Below are 17,459 nucleotides of genomic sequence, written 5' to 3'. Positions count from 1 at the left end.
CCTCCGCCGTTATCTGCCGTATTGGGTTCATAAAGTGGAATCAAAGCTTTTTCTCTAGATTTTATGCTGCTTTCTGTTCATGAAATGTACCTGTAGGTGTTAATTAATTTCATGTTTTTCTTATGGATGTTGATTGCTTTAAAAACAAAAAAAAATATTCACAAATATCTTTAGAGGAAGGAGTTAACAATTTTTTTTTCCCGTAATTAAGCAATTTTTTTTTACCTGGTCTAAGTGCTTTTCTCCTGAGTCTGGTGGTATTTTTTTTTTGTTCCTGCGCCCCTTCATTCCTGAGATATGCCTCTCTCTCTTCTTTGCGTGTAAATGTAGTCTTGTTAGTCCGGTGGTTGTTGTCTCCAACTGTTCCCCATGGGGGGAGTTTCTTGAGGACCTCACCCAGTCAGTTAGAGAGACTCGATTTACCTAATGATAAAAACAAGGCCAAAACTCCGGAATGGAGAGGAGTGGGAACAAAAAAGAAAAACAGCACTGGATTCAGGAGAACAGCGGTATTTACACCAGGTGAAAAAGAAGGAAAATGTGTGGAATTCTGAAAATCACAGGATTGACAGCCATGGTAATGAGCTGTAACTGATTCAACAATGGAAACCTTTACATCTCGCTTTGTTCAGTATCAAGTATGAACACCAGATGCAGAAATGCCTGCGCTTACACACCTTGTCTGCTATCAGTGAGGTTATTAATGGTTGTCTGAGGATTGTTCTATCACACTGAATGTACTTGGGCACGGAAATCATCAAGATCCGCTGCTGGCAGCTACCAGTGCAATGGCCGACCTATGTTATACAGACAAGGGGACCAGACCAGAGCCGCTGCAGACAATGGTAGCATGTTTAGACCATGCAGGTTGTTCACAGTGGCACAAACAACTTGGCCTGGCATTGGACTGTGTGAAAAACTGCTCTTGTGACGCTTTCACATGAGGTGAGTGGAACACCTGCTAGACATCTGGCGCATAGCCCAATGTTGTGCATGCGCCTTCTGATGGTTTTGTGTAGACAGTGATTGATTCTTTAGGGTTGGTCTGTGGGTTCCAATTTCACTTGCATTACAGAATGGATCAATCGTGGAACCAGTAATGTGGCCATTTCTCCAAAGAGTCCCAGGAGTCGTTTTTCGACGCGACAACGCCAGGCTGCAGGTGGCTTTTGCTGTTTTGTGAGCAGCCTGTTTAGCCTAAATGTGCAACCATCGCCTGCAGCGTCTCCGGACTTGTCTCCCATTGAGCACATCTGAGACCTCATTGGTCGGCAATTACAGAGGCAGCTGCCAGCAGTGCATCTTTATGATTTTTTTTCCCCCAAGTGCATTCAACGTGCCATTCCTCAGACAACCATTTATAACTTTTTACTGATGGTAGCCAAAGCTGTAAGCGCAGGAACTTCTGCACGTGCAGATCATTCTCCATGCGGAATAATTGAAGATGGTTTTTATTTTTTTAAATTGACTTCATTCATCAGTTGCATATCATGGGCAAGTCTATCCATCCTGTGATTTCCATACTTTGACAACTTTTCTTTCTTGGTTTTGCAATTTCACCAATGAGGAGTGTAGATCCCTCATAAGCAAAGATTGCTGCTAGAAGGCGCTTCCCTCTTGGGCCACCTACTGGAAGCAGCCATCCGAAAAGTCAAGATTAACCTTTTAATGAGCTTTAATACCAGTCAAACCAGATACTCTGTTTGCAGACATGTGTTTCGAGGTGTTTGCCCTTCAGTAGTGTAAAGCACGAGATCTGATTTGGCTGGATGAGAAGCTTCTGACTCTCAATGTAATTTTTCAAAGATTTACTGTATGTCCAATTTTATATTACATGGTATGTCTCAACATTTTATTTTTGTCTTTGCAGGAAAAAGGCCAAAGGCAAGGCTCCTCCTCCACCTGGGGAAGCCAGGTACTCGGACAGTTCACCATCATTTGATTCAGCAGACACCGTCCACTATAACATGGACCAAAAAGAAAATATTGATCGGGACATTGAACTAAAGGTGGTTCTTCCCGGGGACAGACTCGCAGCAACCATTGTTCATGGCAGGTTTGTGTTTTTTGGGGTCTTTGGTTCAAGAATTTGGAACAGTAAGTATTTAGTCACCAAACTGAACTACAACTCCCAGCATGTTCTAATAGCCATAGAGAATAGTCTTTTAATGAAAGCCGAAGAGTTAAATTTTCCTTACAGAAGAAGAGTGCCCATTTTCCAGCAGTTACCTAATATTATACTCTTTGCCATTTCTGTAAATCAGTTCTCTGACTTCCTCATATTTAATATGTACCTCTATACATCATCCATGTTTTTCTGACACATTCCCTTTAATTCCTGTGTTATGCACTGTGCACATTTACATATTTCTATGTGTCTTCTTGTCCTTGTGCAGTAAACCCATGATGGACCTGCTCGTCTTCCTCTGCGGACAGTACCGGCTAAACCCATCCGCCTACACGATAGATCTCATTTCGCCCGATAACGCGCAACTCAAGTTTAAACCCAACACGCCCATCGGCATGCTGGATGTGGAGAGGGTTGTGCTCAAGTCCAAAAATCTGGATGAGAAAAATAAAAAGCCTGGTCCAATTGTGCCGGAGGTGAGCGCTCAGGCTTAGGGTTGAGCGAAACGGATCGTTCATTTTCAAAAGTCGCCGACTTTTGGCAAAGTCGGGTTTCATGAAACCCGACCCGATCCCTGTGTGGGGTCGGCCATGCGGTACGCGACTTTCGCGCCAAAGTCGCGTTTCGTATGACGTGCTCGGCGCCATTTTTTTCAGCCAATGAAGGAGCGTGGGCAGAGTGATGACATAGGTCTTAGGGGCGTGGACGCCTATCGTCATGTTGTCGCTTGTGCGCTGTAGCGATTTGCACTGTGTAAAGTTCAGGGACGGACGGAGGGGGGGGGGGAGAGAGAGAGAGAGAGAAGAAAAAAAAAATCGCATTGTCTTTGCATTGGGTTTCGTGTTTCGGTCGATCCTCGACTTTTCGCCATAATCGGCCGATTTCACTCGACTCGACTTTTGAGATAGTCGGGTTTCGCAAAACCCGGCTTGACCCTAAAAAAGTCAAGGTCGCTCAACCCTACTCAGGCTGACTGCATCTGCGTGTGTTGTTTTTTTTAGCCCACAGTCGCGGGGAGCCGTAGAGTAATCATCATGTGGTTTTCCGCTGTATGTGGCTAGTAAAATGATGGACACACAGGCTACAAATAGCTGCACTATTTTGCTTATGTTGCATATTTTAGACATAATGTACCCAAATGTGCTGTCACATTACTATACCAGAATGCCCAAGTTCTAGGGGATTCACCAATATCTACACTTACTACCTATCCTGATTAGTGGCAGTCGCTGTCATGAGACCCCAGACATTTATCAATTAATTCTGTGTCCGTCATCAAAGCAGTAGTTTAAGGTCCCCCCACATTAGAATGAAACCATGCCAACCCACTGGCAGTCTATTTAGTCTGAGGGTCTTCAGACTGCCCTCCAACAGGGTAAAAAAATATGTTTAGGTATGTTGAATTACAAAGTCTTTGTTTACTTGGGAGATAGGCTTTCTCCAGAAATGTCTGGCACCAGCTTACTCCAATCTTCCCAATGAAGACACGTGCACACTCAGCTGAGCATGCATGTGTGTATATAGGACTTGGGAGAGAGAGCTTTTTTTGCTCAATCATTACGTAAGGTGTATGACTACCTTTTGAGCTTACAGAACAACTTTCACAGACTAAATCCTGTTTAGAGGTATTAGCATCTGCAGTAAATATCGGTTCCATGTGTCCTCCAAAGTTATACTGGGCCATGGAAATAATCTCTGTATTTGTCCTAACGGTAGAAGTGTATCTGTATTTAAGTGCACAGCACAAATAAAAATTTATAAAAGCCAGTAAAGTGTCCGATATTGTTAGCTTTTGTAGCTGCTGCCTGGCATTGAGTGCTACTTCCTAGTTTGTTGGTTGCTTTTCCAGCGGTGTTTTTCCGATCTATGATATTGCCATTGGTTGAGGATGTAAAGTTCTTTTGGGGATTATTATTATTATTTATTGCTATAGCGCCATTTATTCCATGGCGCTTTACATGTAAGGAGGGGTATACATAATAAAAACAAGTACAATAATCTTAAACAATACAAGTCATAACTGGTACAGGAGGAGAGAGGACCCTGCCCACGAGGGCTCACAATCTACAAGGGATGGGTGAGGATACAGTAGGTGAGGGTAGAGCTGGTCATGCAGCGTTTGGTCGATCGGTGGTTACTGCAGGTTATAGGCTTGTCGGAAGAGGTGGGTCTTCAGGTTCTTTTTGAAGGTTTTGATGGTAGGCGAGAGTCTGATGTGTTGTGGTAGAGGGTTCCAGAGGAGGGGGGATACGCAAGAGAAATCTTGTATCCGATTGTGGGAAGAGGAGATAAGAGGGGAGTAGAGCAGGAGATCTTGTGAGGATCGGAGGTTGCGTGTAGGTAAGTACCGGGAGACGAGGTCACAGATGTATGGAGGAGACAGGTTGTGGATGGCTTTATACGTCATGGTTATGGTTTTGTACTGGAGTCTCTGGGTAATAGGGAGCCAGTGAAGGGATTGACAGAGGGGAGAGGCCGGGGAATAGCGGGGGGACAGGTGGATTAGTCGGGCAGCAGAGTTTAGAATAGATTGGAGAGGGTGCGAGAGTGTTCGAGGGGAGGCCACAGAGCAGGAGGTTGCAGTAGTCAAGGCAAGAGATGATGAGGGCATGGACTAGAGTTTTTGCAGATTCTTGGTTGAGGAATGAACGGATTCGTAAAATATACGAATTAAGGATCGGCTCTAATGGTCGTGCGTCTTCCAAATGATCATTAGTTTCTAAAGAAAATTCTCCAGCAATTAGATCATATAGACCTTGAATTTCTGGAAATATATAGGGTCAGGAATTGCCTTTTTTCATTTTTTCTCTTTTCCCCCTTCAGCAAACTATAAGAGTGGTTATTAACTACAAAAGAACTCAGAAGACAGTCATGAGAGTCAGCCCATTTCTCCCACTTGAGGATCTCATTCCCTCCATTTGTCAAAAGTGTGAATTTGATCCCCGGTCCACAGTGTTACTTCAAGATTATCAATCCCAAAAGCATCTGGATATCACAAGATCTCTTAACGAGCTTGGCCTAAAGGAACTGTACGCACTGGATCACAGCAAAGGTAAAGGGCCATGATTTGGAATGTGTGCAAATTTTGGGTAGCTTGCCTCCTAAATCCACTAAAGCAATAAAGAGGTTTTTGAGGCACAACTTAGGTGGTCCATTTACAGATTTGTACTGGGGACCAGAAACTACCAGTGCAAAGAACAAAATGATCCTCTTCCTTGACATGATGTGTGTACAGTTGAGCAAAAAGATTTCCAGGACTATGGTCCAATGGCCACGTCTACTGTCCATCGGGACCAGTCCAGAGACGTCCTACCTGCCGCAATCCCCAGTGCCTTTTCTGATTAGTGAGCCATCATGAGTGCGTTGGGCCATAACGATACGGTCACCCTGGGAGTACAAATCAGAAGAGGTCCATAGGATGAAAGCATCATGGGTCTCTGGTCTGGTGACCATGGACTACTGAAGAGGTTGCTGGACAAGTGTTCTGCAAATCTTTGTTCAACTCTAGATTTATGCCTTTGCCCTTCAGGTACCAGGTACCATTTATGATATTGGGCCCCTCGAACACCAGGTCCCAGGAGTGACAGCCTCTTATGAACATCATCTAGTTAAAGCAAACCTCTCAGTAGGATTTTGCTATATAAACTACAGGCATTGTCATGTTGACAGTGTTAAACTGATTAAAATGTTACCTGGGGTGAAGAATTCCGTCTTGTGGTTCTTGTGTAATCCATGTCAGACGTTTTCATTTAATGAAATGCCCGTGCTCCGGGGTGGGACTGTAGGCAGTCTTATCTTCCTGCTCTAAGCCAGAGAAACCAAGGAAAGACCTGTCCACAGGCCAAGGATTTCTTCACCCTAGGTATCATTTTAATCAGTTTAACAACTCCAGAGTGACGGTGTCTGTAGTTTCCTTAGCAAAATCCTGCTGACAGGTTCGCTTTAAGGCTATGTGCACACGTCAGGATTCTTTGCAGAAATTTCCTGAACAAAACCGGACTTTTTCCGCAGGAATTCCGCATTTGTTTTTCTCCTGTTTTTTTTTTTTTGTGCTTTTTTGTGCGGATTTTTCATGTTTTTTTTCTGGAGCTTCCCAATGCATTAAATAACAGGAAATCCGCAAAAAATCCGCAAAATTAATTAACATGCTGCGTTTTTTACCGCGATGCGTTTTTTTCACGGAAAAACAAAACAAAAACGCAACATGTGCACAAAAATTGCAGCTTGCATTCTATTAATAGGATGCTTAATGGATGCGTTTTTATAGCGAAAAAACGTGAAAAATCCAGAACGTGAGCACATAGCCTCGATCCTTGCTGTCTGGGTATTGCATGCTCCACTCTCACACCTTATTTGAAGGGAATTGACACTATGTGAGTGAAAATAAAGAGACTCATTAGGACCGACCCAAAAGTGTCAGAATCTACCAGATTCTTTTACAAGGGTGAGGTGAATTTCCATTTTGGGACATGGTTTGATTTGCTTTGTGTAAAAATTGCAGAGCCTTATGACCCGATTGATCTTTTTGGTGCTCAGTAACTGCATTCACTGCTCTGCTGGCACAAAGATTCTTCTGAAAGGATTAGGTGGTAAAGTGGTTTCTCAGAATAATTTACGTGCAGGAACAAAATATACCTTAGAGACGATGGACAAATTTGACACATACATTTTTTTTTTTTTATATATATGTTATCACTTACCTTTTGTTAAAAAAAGAAATAAAAAAAAAACTGCTCTAAGTTTGTCTGCAATCTTCACTTTCAAACCCATAAGATTCAATTTGCCACCTGATCCAAGTCTGAGATTTTTTTTTTTTTTCTTGGAGTGTCTCTTCCAGTAATATAGTCTTTGCTTACATTCATTATTAGCACAGCTTCTATCCTGCAATCCTTTCCTCCTTTTCTATAGCCTGTTTTCTTTGCCCTGCCAGATATTGTTTGTACTTGCTCTTCTCTCCACTCTTTTTAGATCTGTGTCCAACCCCCTCCTTGGCTTCTATATCTGATTTACAAAAGGGAGTGGGGAGCAGAGATCATTCAAGAGACAGATTCCTTACATTTTTGCAAAAGCATTGAGCTAGATAGGGACTTGCAGGCAGTGCAGAGGCAATCTTATCCTCTTTCCTCAATCTTCTGTCAGCAGGCAAAGTGAGGTGTTAAACAACAAACTGTGCTTTACTTATCCATCCTTGGCTAAACACTGTCCCTGCCACTGCTTTTTTTTTTGACCGCAGTCGTAATATCCCTTCTACAACGCTGCAGCCAATCACAAAGCTAATTGTCTCTGTTGATGTAGGTGGTGTAAGCCACTGAGCTCCGTGTTCGGCTGCAGGGGTGTCTTGCGACGTCGCTTCTGCATCCAAACGTCCAAGACCAAGGTAGAGCTGGACCAGGGGAGGGTAAATAAATCAGATGTCATGTTTTTTCACACCTAACTGAGCATGCAATAATTAGAGCGGGAAACAAGTCAGCCGCAAGAAATCGTAGAGGAAAACGAGTGAGATCCAGCATTGGGTTCTTCTGTTAAAAGCCGTAATTTTATTTATACAAAAAAAGAAAGTCACAGCTCCAACATCATAAATGATTTAAAAATGAATGCAAACGAGTTTCAGACTCTATAGGTTTTACTCATTGCGTTGTATGCCTTTTTCTAAAAAAAAAAAAAAAAAAAAATAAATAAAAATTGCGGCTTTTAACTAAACTTTTGGGCAGAAGATTAGTGAAAAAGGATAATCCCCTTACTAAACTTTGATTTAGAAACTCGCTTAATGATGATTTTTTTTTTTTTTTTTTTTACTTTTTAATGCATTTATGAAAAACCTATATTTTTAATTCATTCCAGCTACATCTCCAACAGAGATTAGGCCACCGCCTTTACAAGGCAAGTATTCTGGCTTAAATATTAGTCCAGTAGCTAAATATTGTACTATATATATAGTATATAATATTAATTTATTATTCTATTATATAATTTTTACATAATTTCAGATTTTATATTTTTTTATATATATATATTTATAGAAGTTGTATTGTCCATTCATATTTGCAGAGTCTTGTCTGAACGTAGACACAAAACAGAATGATGAAAAAGGATTCTTCAACTTTTTCCGCAGAAGTACTAAAAAGAAACGTGAACAGGTAGGAGTTCAGAAATAATCTTACTGGACTTGATAACATTTATCATATACTGCATAGAAAAAGAAAACAAACATCTATGACATGAACCCCCTCCCCCCCCAAAAAAAAAAAAAAAAAAAAAAAAATTCATCATTTTTTGGGAATTGTCTTTACGACCATCACTTGGAAAGTACCGTATGATTGACCCTACAAGTCTACTTTATGATCAGTACGATACTACTTTAATGAAATAAAACAAGACTTCTGTCACTTTTGTCTGAGACCCATATTTGTTTTTTCTCTTCTGTGGATCTGTATGAGAGCTTGTTTATTCGGCTGTAACTTTTATGATACCTGTTTGGTGTTCATAAATTAGTTCAAAGATTTTTTTTTTTTTTCTTTTTACTTTTTGTGGGATCAATATTGTGATATATTTAATTTTTTATGCTTCTGGATATGGTAAAATAATATAAATATATATATTTCTCATTTTTTTTTTAAAATAAAAAAAAATAATTAATATAATTTAATTATTAAAGAAAAAAAAATTATATATATAATATATATATATATATATATATATATATATATATATATATATATATATATATAATTTTTTTTTTTAATTTAAATATATATTTATATTTTAAACAAATTTAGAAAATGAAAACACCTTTTCACATTTAGTAAAATAAAAATATAAAAATAATATAGTATATTTTAAATAATTAGGGGAATTAAACCTCCTACCATTTGATTACTAGTAGGGTATTCTGCAATACTGCCAGTTGGCTTGTGGAGAGGCTTAAAGGGAAGTTGTAAGTAGTAAGTAGGTTTTTGCTATCTAATGTTAGAGCAGTATAATGTAGGGCAGAGACCTTGATTCCAGGGATGACCGTTACTTGGCAATGTGCTATAGTGTCAATGCAATCAAGTGGTTTATCAGCAAGAGATTATCACTACAGGACTAGGTCTCACATGCACGTCAGTCCAGGTAATCGGTGTGACCCTGCCCCCACAATTAATTGGTAGCTTGCTGAGAGTGCATAGATGCGAGAGCCAATCAGTGGTGTGGGCGAGGTTATACGGAGCTCAGCATTTGAGAACTGCTAGATCTCCAGCAGAGAAAACTGTGGTTCTATCAAAACTGCAGCAAGCAGCCCAGTAAGTGATGCATCGCTGGAATCGGGGCCTCTGCATCATGCTGCTCTCAGATTACACTGCAAACATGCTGAGAGATTTTCTTTAATAGCAGACATGGAGGGTCTTCATTAAGCCCCAGGCTGCTATGACAAATCAGTGGCACCCCAAAATGTTGGGAGGCAGTGGGATGACAGAGGGGCCCCTTCTCTGCCTACCAGCTCTGGAATAAAGTATCGAAAGAGTTGTCTGGATCGGAGCTAACTACCTGCATCAGTTGGGATCTGGATCAGCAGGGCTTATACAGGGCTTTTCCTCTTAACTGACACTTTTTTTTTTTTTGGAAAATTCTTGTGACAAGGTGACAATTCAGGAGCATTTTTCTTTGGAACTATGGGTTGGGCCTGTTCCTCTTTTATCCCTCCTGGAAATGTAAGAATAAATGAACGTTACCAATAGTGATAGGATGTCGCTATGCAATCTTATTCTATCCGTGGTACTTGGACTGATGGGAAGGGTGACAATTGTCACATTACTAACACATTTTCTGGAGGAGTAGATCAAAGCAAACTGGGTGGAAAAGGCGTTAAAACCAGAAGACTTTACAAATGAAATGACTTTTTTATTGCCAGGATATATTTTTGACAAAACTGACTTATTGGCGTTGCTTGTTCTGTGCTCCATTGTTACTAAATCCTCCTCTTTCCACTGTTTTTTCTTTTCCCTTTTTTCCTGTATCTGGTGCAGACCTCTAGCGCCCCTTCCACACCACTGCTCAATAAGCCAAGGGCACAACATATGATGAGAGCGAATACAGTCACCAAGTCTTATGATTCCAGCACGATGCCTTCTGACGTACCAAAGAAGCGGAGGGCCCCGCTGCCGCCCATGTACCCGCCTCACAACGGCTCCAGCGACATACCCCGGGGGCAGATCCGAACCTCGTCCTGTGTTGTAAAGTCTGTCAGCACCGATTATTCAGAAAAGGTATGTCATTCCTATATATGTGAACAAGTCATTTATTTATAAAGTAAACGCAAAAAAAGTGTATTTACATTTATGTATGTGTATATATACATACAGTATGTATATACTGCATGTGTATGCTTTTTCATGCTTCACAGTGAATATAAACTGTTAAAATAATCCTTTAGGTTTTTTGTTAATTTGTTTATCTAATAGGTGTAGATCTTAGAGATGGGTGAATCTGTTGAAACTCAAATTCATCAACTTTTCCCAAGTTTCTCCCCAAAATTCGATTTACAGTAAATTAATTTGTGTGAATTTTAATACTGCAAAGCTTGTAACTGTGCGGAATATACAAGTGGGTGAGAAAGAGAGAGTGGACCTTGCTGACCATAAGAACGTACACTGTACAGAAGAGAGAGAGGACTCTGCAGGCTAGACAAGCTTATACTCTACAGGACAGAGAGGACCTCACTGACCATAAGACCTTACACTCTACAGGACAGAGAGGACCTCACTGACCATAAGACCTTACACTCTACAGGAGAGAGAGGACCCCACTGACCATAAGAGCTTACACTCTACAGGAGAGAGAGGACTCCACTGACCATAAGAGCTTACACTCTACAGGAGAGAGAGGACCCCACTGACCATAAGAGCTTACACTCTACAGGAGAGAGGGGACCCCACTGACCATAAGAGCTTACACTCTACAGGAGAGAGGAACCCACTGACCATAAGAGCTTACACTCTACAGGAGAGAGAGGACCTCACTGACCATAAGAGCTTACACTCTACAGGAGAGAGGACCCCACTGACCATAAGAGCTTACACTCTACAGGAGAGAGAGAGGACCCCGCTGACCATAAGAGCTTACACTCTACAGGAGAGAGAGGACCCCGCTGACCATAAGAGATTACACTCTACAGGAGAGAGAGAGGACCCCGCTGACCATAAGAGCTTACACTCTACAGGAGAGAGTGGACCCCACTGACCATAAGAGCTTACACTCTACAGGAGAGAGAGAGGACCCCACTGACCATAAGAGCTTACACTCTACAGGAGAGAGAGAGGACCCCACTGACCATAAGAGCTTACACTCTACAGGAGAGAGAGGACCCCGCTGACCATAAGAGATTACACTCTACAGGAGAGAGAGAGGACCCCGCTGACCATAAGAGCTTACACTCTACAGGAGAGAGTGGACCCCACTGACCATAAGAGCTTACACTCTACAGGAGAGAGAGAGGACCCCACTGACCATAAGAGCTTACACTCTACAGGAGAGAGAGAGGACCCCACTGACCATAAGAGCTTACACTCTACAGGAGAGAGAGGACCCCACTGACCATAAGAGCTTACACTTTACAGGAGAGAGAGGACCCCGCTGACCATAAGAGCTTACACTATACAGGACAGAGAGAGGACCCCACTGACCATAAGAGCTTACACTCTACAGGAGAGAGAGGACCCCACTGACCATAAGAGCTTACACTCTACAGGAGAGAGAGGACCCCACTGACCATAAGAGCTCACACTCTACAGGAGAGAGAGGACCCCACTGACCATAAGAGCTTACACTCTACAGGAGAGAGGACCCCACTGACCATAAGAGATTACACTCTACAGAAGAGAGAGGACCCCACTGACCATAAGAGCTTACACTCTACAGAAGAGAGAGGACCCCACTGACCATAAGAGCTTACACTCTACAGGAGATAAAGAGAGGACCCCACTGACCATAAGAGATTACACTCTACAGGAGAGAGAGGATATAAATGATTTTTTTTTCTCCAAATTTACCTATATATGTTTTTATATGCTGCAAAATATAGCAAATTTCTAAATATAACATGTACATATTTATTGGATTTATATATTTGTTTTTAGATTTTTTCAAAATATAAATATTTAAATGAAATCATGAAAAAATATATATACATCTAATATATAATTGCCTAGAATACTACTTCCTGCAATTTGTGCCAACTTCCGTGGCTTTGTCCGGAGCTAATGTCTGGAGCTAATGTCCGGAGCTAATGTGCGGAGATAATGTCCGGAGCTAATGTGCGGAGATAATGTCCGGAGCTAATGTGCAGAGATAATGTCCGGAGCTAATGTCCGGAGCTAATGTCCGGAGCTAATGTCCGGAGATAAGTGACGTCAACAGTGTCCAGTGTCTGATTGGTTGCCGCCTGCTGTGAGCGACCAATCAGAAACGTGCCGTACTGTGACACACTCCGCCCGCCATTTTGGTGTGATTTTTGAATTTTTACCTCACAGCAAGTTTCTACTGCGTGGAGGCGGGCCCAGTGACGTTGCTCTTCAAGCTCCTGCCGAATTTCGTCAAAAAAAATGATAATACCATTTACCAAAACTATATATATTTAGTTGTGAAGTGGTTCAGTGACATTTTCACACCAATTTTGAACTTTTGTTTGGTGTTTTCTCCATATACTGCCTATTATTTTTGTTCTTTCTTACTATTATTTATTAATTGTATTATTCTTACATTTGAATAAATAAAGTATATATGGATTCTAGACTCCCGATTCTTTAGAATCGGGCTGCCATCTAGTTATATTCATATTTGTTTTATTTTTTTTAAACACCCATTTCTGTTGCCTTCCACTACTGGTTTTGGCTTATAACCCCTCCCTTACCTCCTCTCCTCTGGGAAAAAAAAAAAAGGAACCAAACCCTGCCAAAAACTGTAGCATAGCTTTATTGTGCGAGCAAAGCCTAAGTCTCCTGCTGTCACACAGCTACGGTTCTGTATCCAGTCCTCTGCCACTCCCTGGTCTCTGGAGGACTGAATTAAATATTCTCCAAAGGGCGGAATTAAACCTTATTCAGAAGCTTTTTTTTTTCTTTGCATATAAGAAAAAGCAGACTGGTTTTTTCATCAGTGGCCTGGATCTGATTTTTACCTGGTGTTGGTCTGTACAGATTGGTACCATTGCTGTGGCACCCTTTTTTTTTTTTTCGCTTATGCAAATAAAAAAAAAAAAAAAAAAAAGGAAAAAAGCCGAGCATCTCCTACCCAGTAAATATTAACAAAAAACCCCAAAAAACAGAACTTGGATGACGCACGGATGGCATCGGTCTGTTGTCTGTGTTTTAGACACTCATTAACTGGAATAAGTTGATTGATCCACGAATTCGAAAAAAAAAATGGATGTCTGTTTTCTCCTTTGGGGACAGTAATGATTCCCATAGACTATAGTGGATGCATGTTCTATCGGTCGCGTGAATGAAGTCTTAGTATGTGGACTCCTTTCTGACCATTAAATCTTTTTTTTATTACAGCTGCCATACTGCACACTCACAATATGGCAGCCCCCTGTCAAGACAGATTTTAAAGTTTAAAAAAGCTCAAATACTAGAACATTTAATAATAATTCATACATTATTATCACTTATTTAATTGTACCTGTCCCCTGAACAGCCTGTAGAACCGCATCGTCTTGCTGTCCTCATTCCCCACAAGATAAAACTGCTTTTGCATATCCAAGAACCGTGCTGATTTTCGAGGTGTGCTGATTTTTCAGTGAATGGTCCTCCATCAGCATTCTACCAGCATTATAAGTGCTGGAACTTCCCTTCATGTCCCAGCATTGTTAGCCATTGTGTATGTCTTGCCTGCCCTGATTTTTATTTTTAAGGTCAGAGGGAAGGGGGATAAGATAACATAATTTGTAAATCAAGTTTGCAGATTCTTTATCACATCATGTATCACATGAGATGAGATTGTCTGAAAGTACAAGAACTATTTTGTGACTACAATTAATATGAATTACATGAGACATTCACTTAAAGTAAAAGGTAACTTCATTAATTTGTTACTTTAGTTCCTCACAAATGTCTTTTTAAAGCGAATGTGTCTTGAGAAAATTGCCTATTTATGTTTTACAACGTTTGGAGCTATGTCTACACATAAATTATAGAACATACATACATGTACCTTAGCAGCAATGGTCAGATTCCTATCTGTAATATTGAAGCATCTAATGAGCGTGTGCAAAGGTGATTGTAAAGGAAGGGAGAGCAAAGTCAGACATGACAGCAACTGTTGTGTTTAGTCCTTTATCAGCTGTGAACAGAGGTGTTATGTCATTGTAATCAGGTCTGTGATGATAAGGAGACTGCTGAAAACTCTTTTTGAAAGGACAGGAAACCTGAGTCTAAAATAGTGGTTAGTGGTAAAATTGCAAGTTTACAGTTTTTTTTTTATAGATTGTGATTGAGGAAAAAAAACAATGTTCATTTTTTGACTACACTTTAAAGACAATACAACACTTGGAGCCTCCATCCATGTTGCATGCAATGGGACAATCCAAATAATAGTATACATCATCTAAACCTATTGGTTTCCTTTCCTTCCAGGCATTGGGAAGATTTGACAGGTCTAGAACCGGCTCTTTTCAGCACAGCGGGACGACATCATCATCGTCATCCTTTAATTCCTCCCTGAGGAGGACAAAGAGGAAAGCCCCGCTGCCGCCATCACCACCTGCAATAACGCCATCAGACATCGGTGACGAAAACCGTAATACCATGGGTAATCTTCATAGTTTGGGATCCCACTTGACATTTTTAAAAATAAAACAAAACAAAGTCCCCACTTACTAAATCTGATGTGCCCACCTTTACCTCTACTATACTAACTCAATGCAGCATATAATCCGACTGCAGTGCACATGATGACCACTAGGTGGACACCTATAGGCACATGAAGCATAAACATTCCACAACAATTTTTTTTAATATATATAAGTGGCGATCTTGTGCCACTCCTCTTTGGATATGTGGCAGTGACCTGATCTCCTTTGTGTCTCTGATTGGTTGGTTGTACAATATTCTGTTGTCACTGGAAACCTTCAGTAATGCTTTACACTGAAGCTCAGTGTGATCAGATGGGCTGCTGTATATAGGCACAAGTCCAGCTTGGAGTCATTTTCTGGAGGGCTGATTTCTTGTTGGGCTTGTGATTATACTCATAGGGAGCACAGTGGCCTCCGCTTACTACCTGTTACCTTACAGCCCTTTATTTAATTTTTAGTATGGACATTGGTTTTCTTCTGGTTCTTTGGATTCCTCCTATCCTCCAAAATCATACATACCAGTGAACGGAGTTCCTATTCACTTGGCCCCAATTTGTTTGAGGTTATATCAAGCATGCAGGGCTGCAGTGTAAAGTATAGGGGAAATAGTGTCACAACTCTTCCCTGTACCTACCACTAGGGGCGCCCTAGCTATCGCTGCCCCCTGGATTACACCAGGGAGAAAAGGGAGGTAAACCAAATAGGAGAGACTGAGGATTTACACACAGCCGAAACAGATCAACACTCCAAACACCTCGACCAACAACTGACTCCTCCACTCCACACCAGGCGGTATGAGACTAACACTGGCAATTCAGATTGCCAAAGGCGAGTGTATGAGTGTGTGTGTGAATGTGTGTATATATATATTAGAGAGGAGTGGCCAACACTGAACAGCTGAGATCATCCAAGCAAAAAGCCTCAGAGAGGAGTGGCCAACACTGAACAGCTGAGATCATCCAAGCAAAAAGCCTCAGAGAGGAGTGGCCAACACTGAACAGCTGAGATCATCCAAGCAGAAAGCCTCAGAGAGGAGTGGCCAACACTGAACAGCTGAGATCATCCAAGCAGAAAGCCTCAGAGACTCCATACTGAAAAGATTAACCCCTGCACTGCTAACAGTAACCTGCACTGTTTAATATGAAGGAGAGGTGCTTCTAATCAATACAGGAGTACGTGAAATCAGAAGTCGCGGTCTTCTGGCCCCTCTCTCTCGCTGTAAACCTGTGACATGTAGAATAGTAGCCTGAGCTAATGATGCTTCTTCAGACCTCTGCAGTTTATATCCAGGCATGTGCACTTATCGAATAATATATTTATTTCTAACAGGGTTATTTCTATTCCCAACAGGATTTTCAGAAGAAATAAACCACAAGAGCGTTTCTGATGATGATGATCATAATCTTCATGAGACATCCCCAGGTATAATTTTGTTATTTTTTTTGCACTTGTTTAAATAAGTTTTCTTTTTTTTAGGAACCTGAGCTACTTCAAGACTAGACGGAAAAGCCTGCTGGCATAAATTTATCTGAGGATTTTGAAGCAAATACACAGGAAATCTGCATATGTAGATGTGTGCCTAAGATTACCTGAAATACAACAATAATTTGTAGATGATGATAATGTTACGAAGTTTTCATGAGACTTGCAATATGATTTTCTAACCACTAGGGGGAGCATTAGTAGAACTATTTTTCTGCAACAAAGGTCTAGTAGTTTAATTTTTTTTTCTGTTTCAAGTTAAAGCACAAGATATGAACAAATGTTTTAAGGGTTTAAAAAAAAAAAAAAATATAAAAACAAACTTATAACCTGATTTTCTGTGCTGAAATGTTCTCGATGGGTAATACCGCGTCATTGTTTTAGCCCTTTGATAGTTCACGCAGAGCTCTAGCGACACCTGCTGGAGTCTATGGGAAATGCAGTCAAATTACATTTCCAGGAGTCAAACATACTATGTTGAATAGTTTTTAGGATCAGGATGGGTTCAGACAGGCAAGTTTATTTTAGTTTTATTTTTTAACCCTAGAGAGTGTAAAAGTATAATATATCCATTTGTTGTAGTCGCTAAGAAAACCTAATTAGAAACTTCAACGTCTTACTACTTTTGCAAAAGGCAAAAGTATAAACCATAAAAAACCCTGTTATAAAAGTGGTTCAGTTGCTATTAGACGGAACTGTAGAATAAAATATCATTCTGTTTGTATTACATGGTAAATGCTGTAGAAGCAACCCTGCAAAAATCGTGGAATTGCTGATTTCCAATACATTACATGCATCCCAAAACAGTGTCTTTAAAAAAAGAATGAAATAAAAAAATACAAAAAAAATAAACACAAAAAAAGCCCAAACAAACCATACAGCTACTTCCACAAAAAGAAAACATGAAAACAATGTACATCTGTCAAGAAGGTGGGAATGAAAAAAACATTGTGGCTAGGATGCAGTCAAAGGGTCTTATTTTGGCACTTCTGCGTCTGAAACATATACTTCAAGGACAATGTG

General features: G+C 40.7%; 1 protein-coding gene across 4 annotated transcripts in view; it reads left to right on the top strand.

The window, feature by feature from the left end:
• Positions 1-17,459, top strand: part of COBLL1 (cordon-bleu WH2 repeat protein like 1) — a 145,259-nt gene that overhangs the window by 84,652 nt on the left and 43,148 nt on the right. For 3 of the 4 annotated variants that reach the window (XM_069733059.1, XM_069733061.1, XM_069733062.1), the window contains exons 3-10: positions 1,871-2,056; positions 2,397-2,604; positions 4,952-5,180; positions 7,970-8,008; positions 8,177-8,265; positions 10,132-10,371; positions 14,737-14,911; positions 16,305-16,376. In XM_069733059.1, the coding sequence (XP_069589160.1) occupies positions 1,871-2,056; positions 2,397-2,604; positions 4,952-5,180; positions 7,970-8,008; positions 8,177-8,265; positions 10,132-10,371; positions 14,737-14,911; positions 16,305-16,376 (1,238 nt within the window). The remainder of the gene's footprint in view (positions 1-1,870; positions 2,057-2,396; positions 2,605-4,951; positions 5,181-7,969; positions 8,009-8,176; positions 8,266-10,131; positions 10,372-14,736; positions 14,912-16,304; positions 16,377-17,459) is intronic. The other variant, XM_069733063.1, reaches the window with a different exon arrangement.

Source organism: Ranitomeya imitator, chromosome 7 (genome assembly GCF_032444005.1).
Source record: "Ranitomeya imitator isolate aRanImi1 chromosome 7, aRanImi1.pri, whole genome shotgun sequence".
In the NCBI taxonomy this organism is placed as follows: domain Eukaryota; kingdom Metazoa; phylum Chordata; class Amphibia; order Anura; family Dendrobatidae; genus Ranitomeya; species Ranitomeya imitator.
This window is presented reverse-complemented; position numbering and strand designations above follow the sequence as displayed.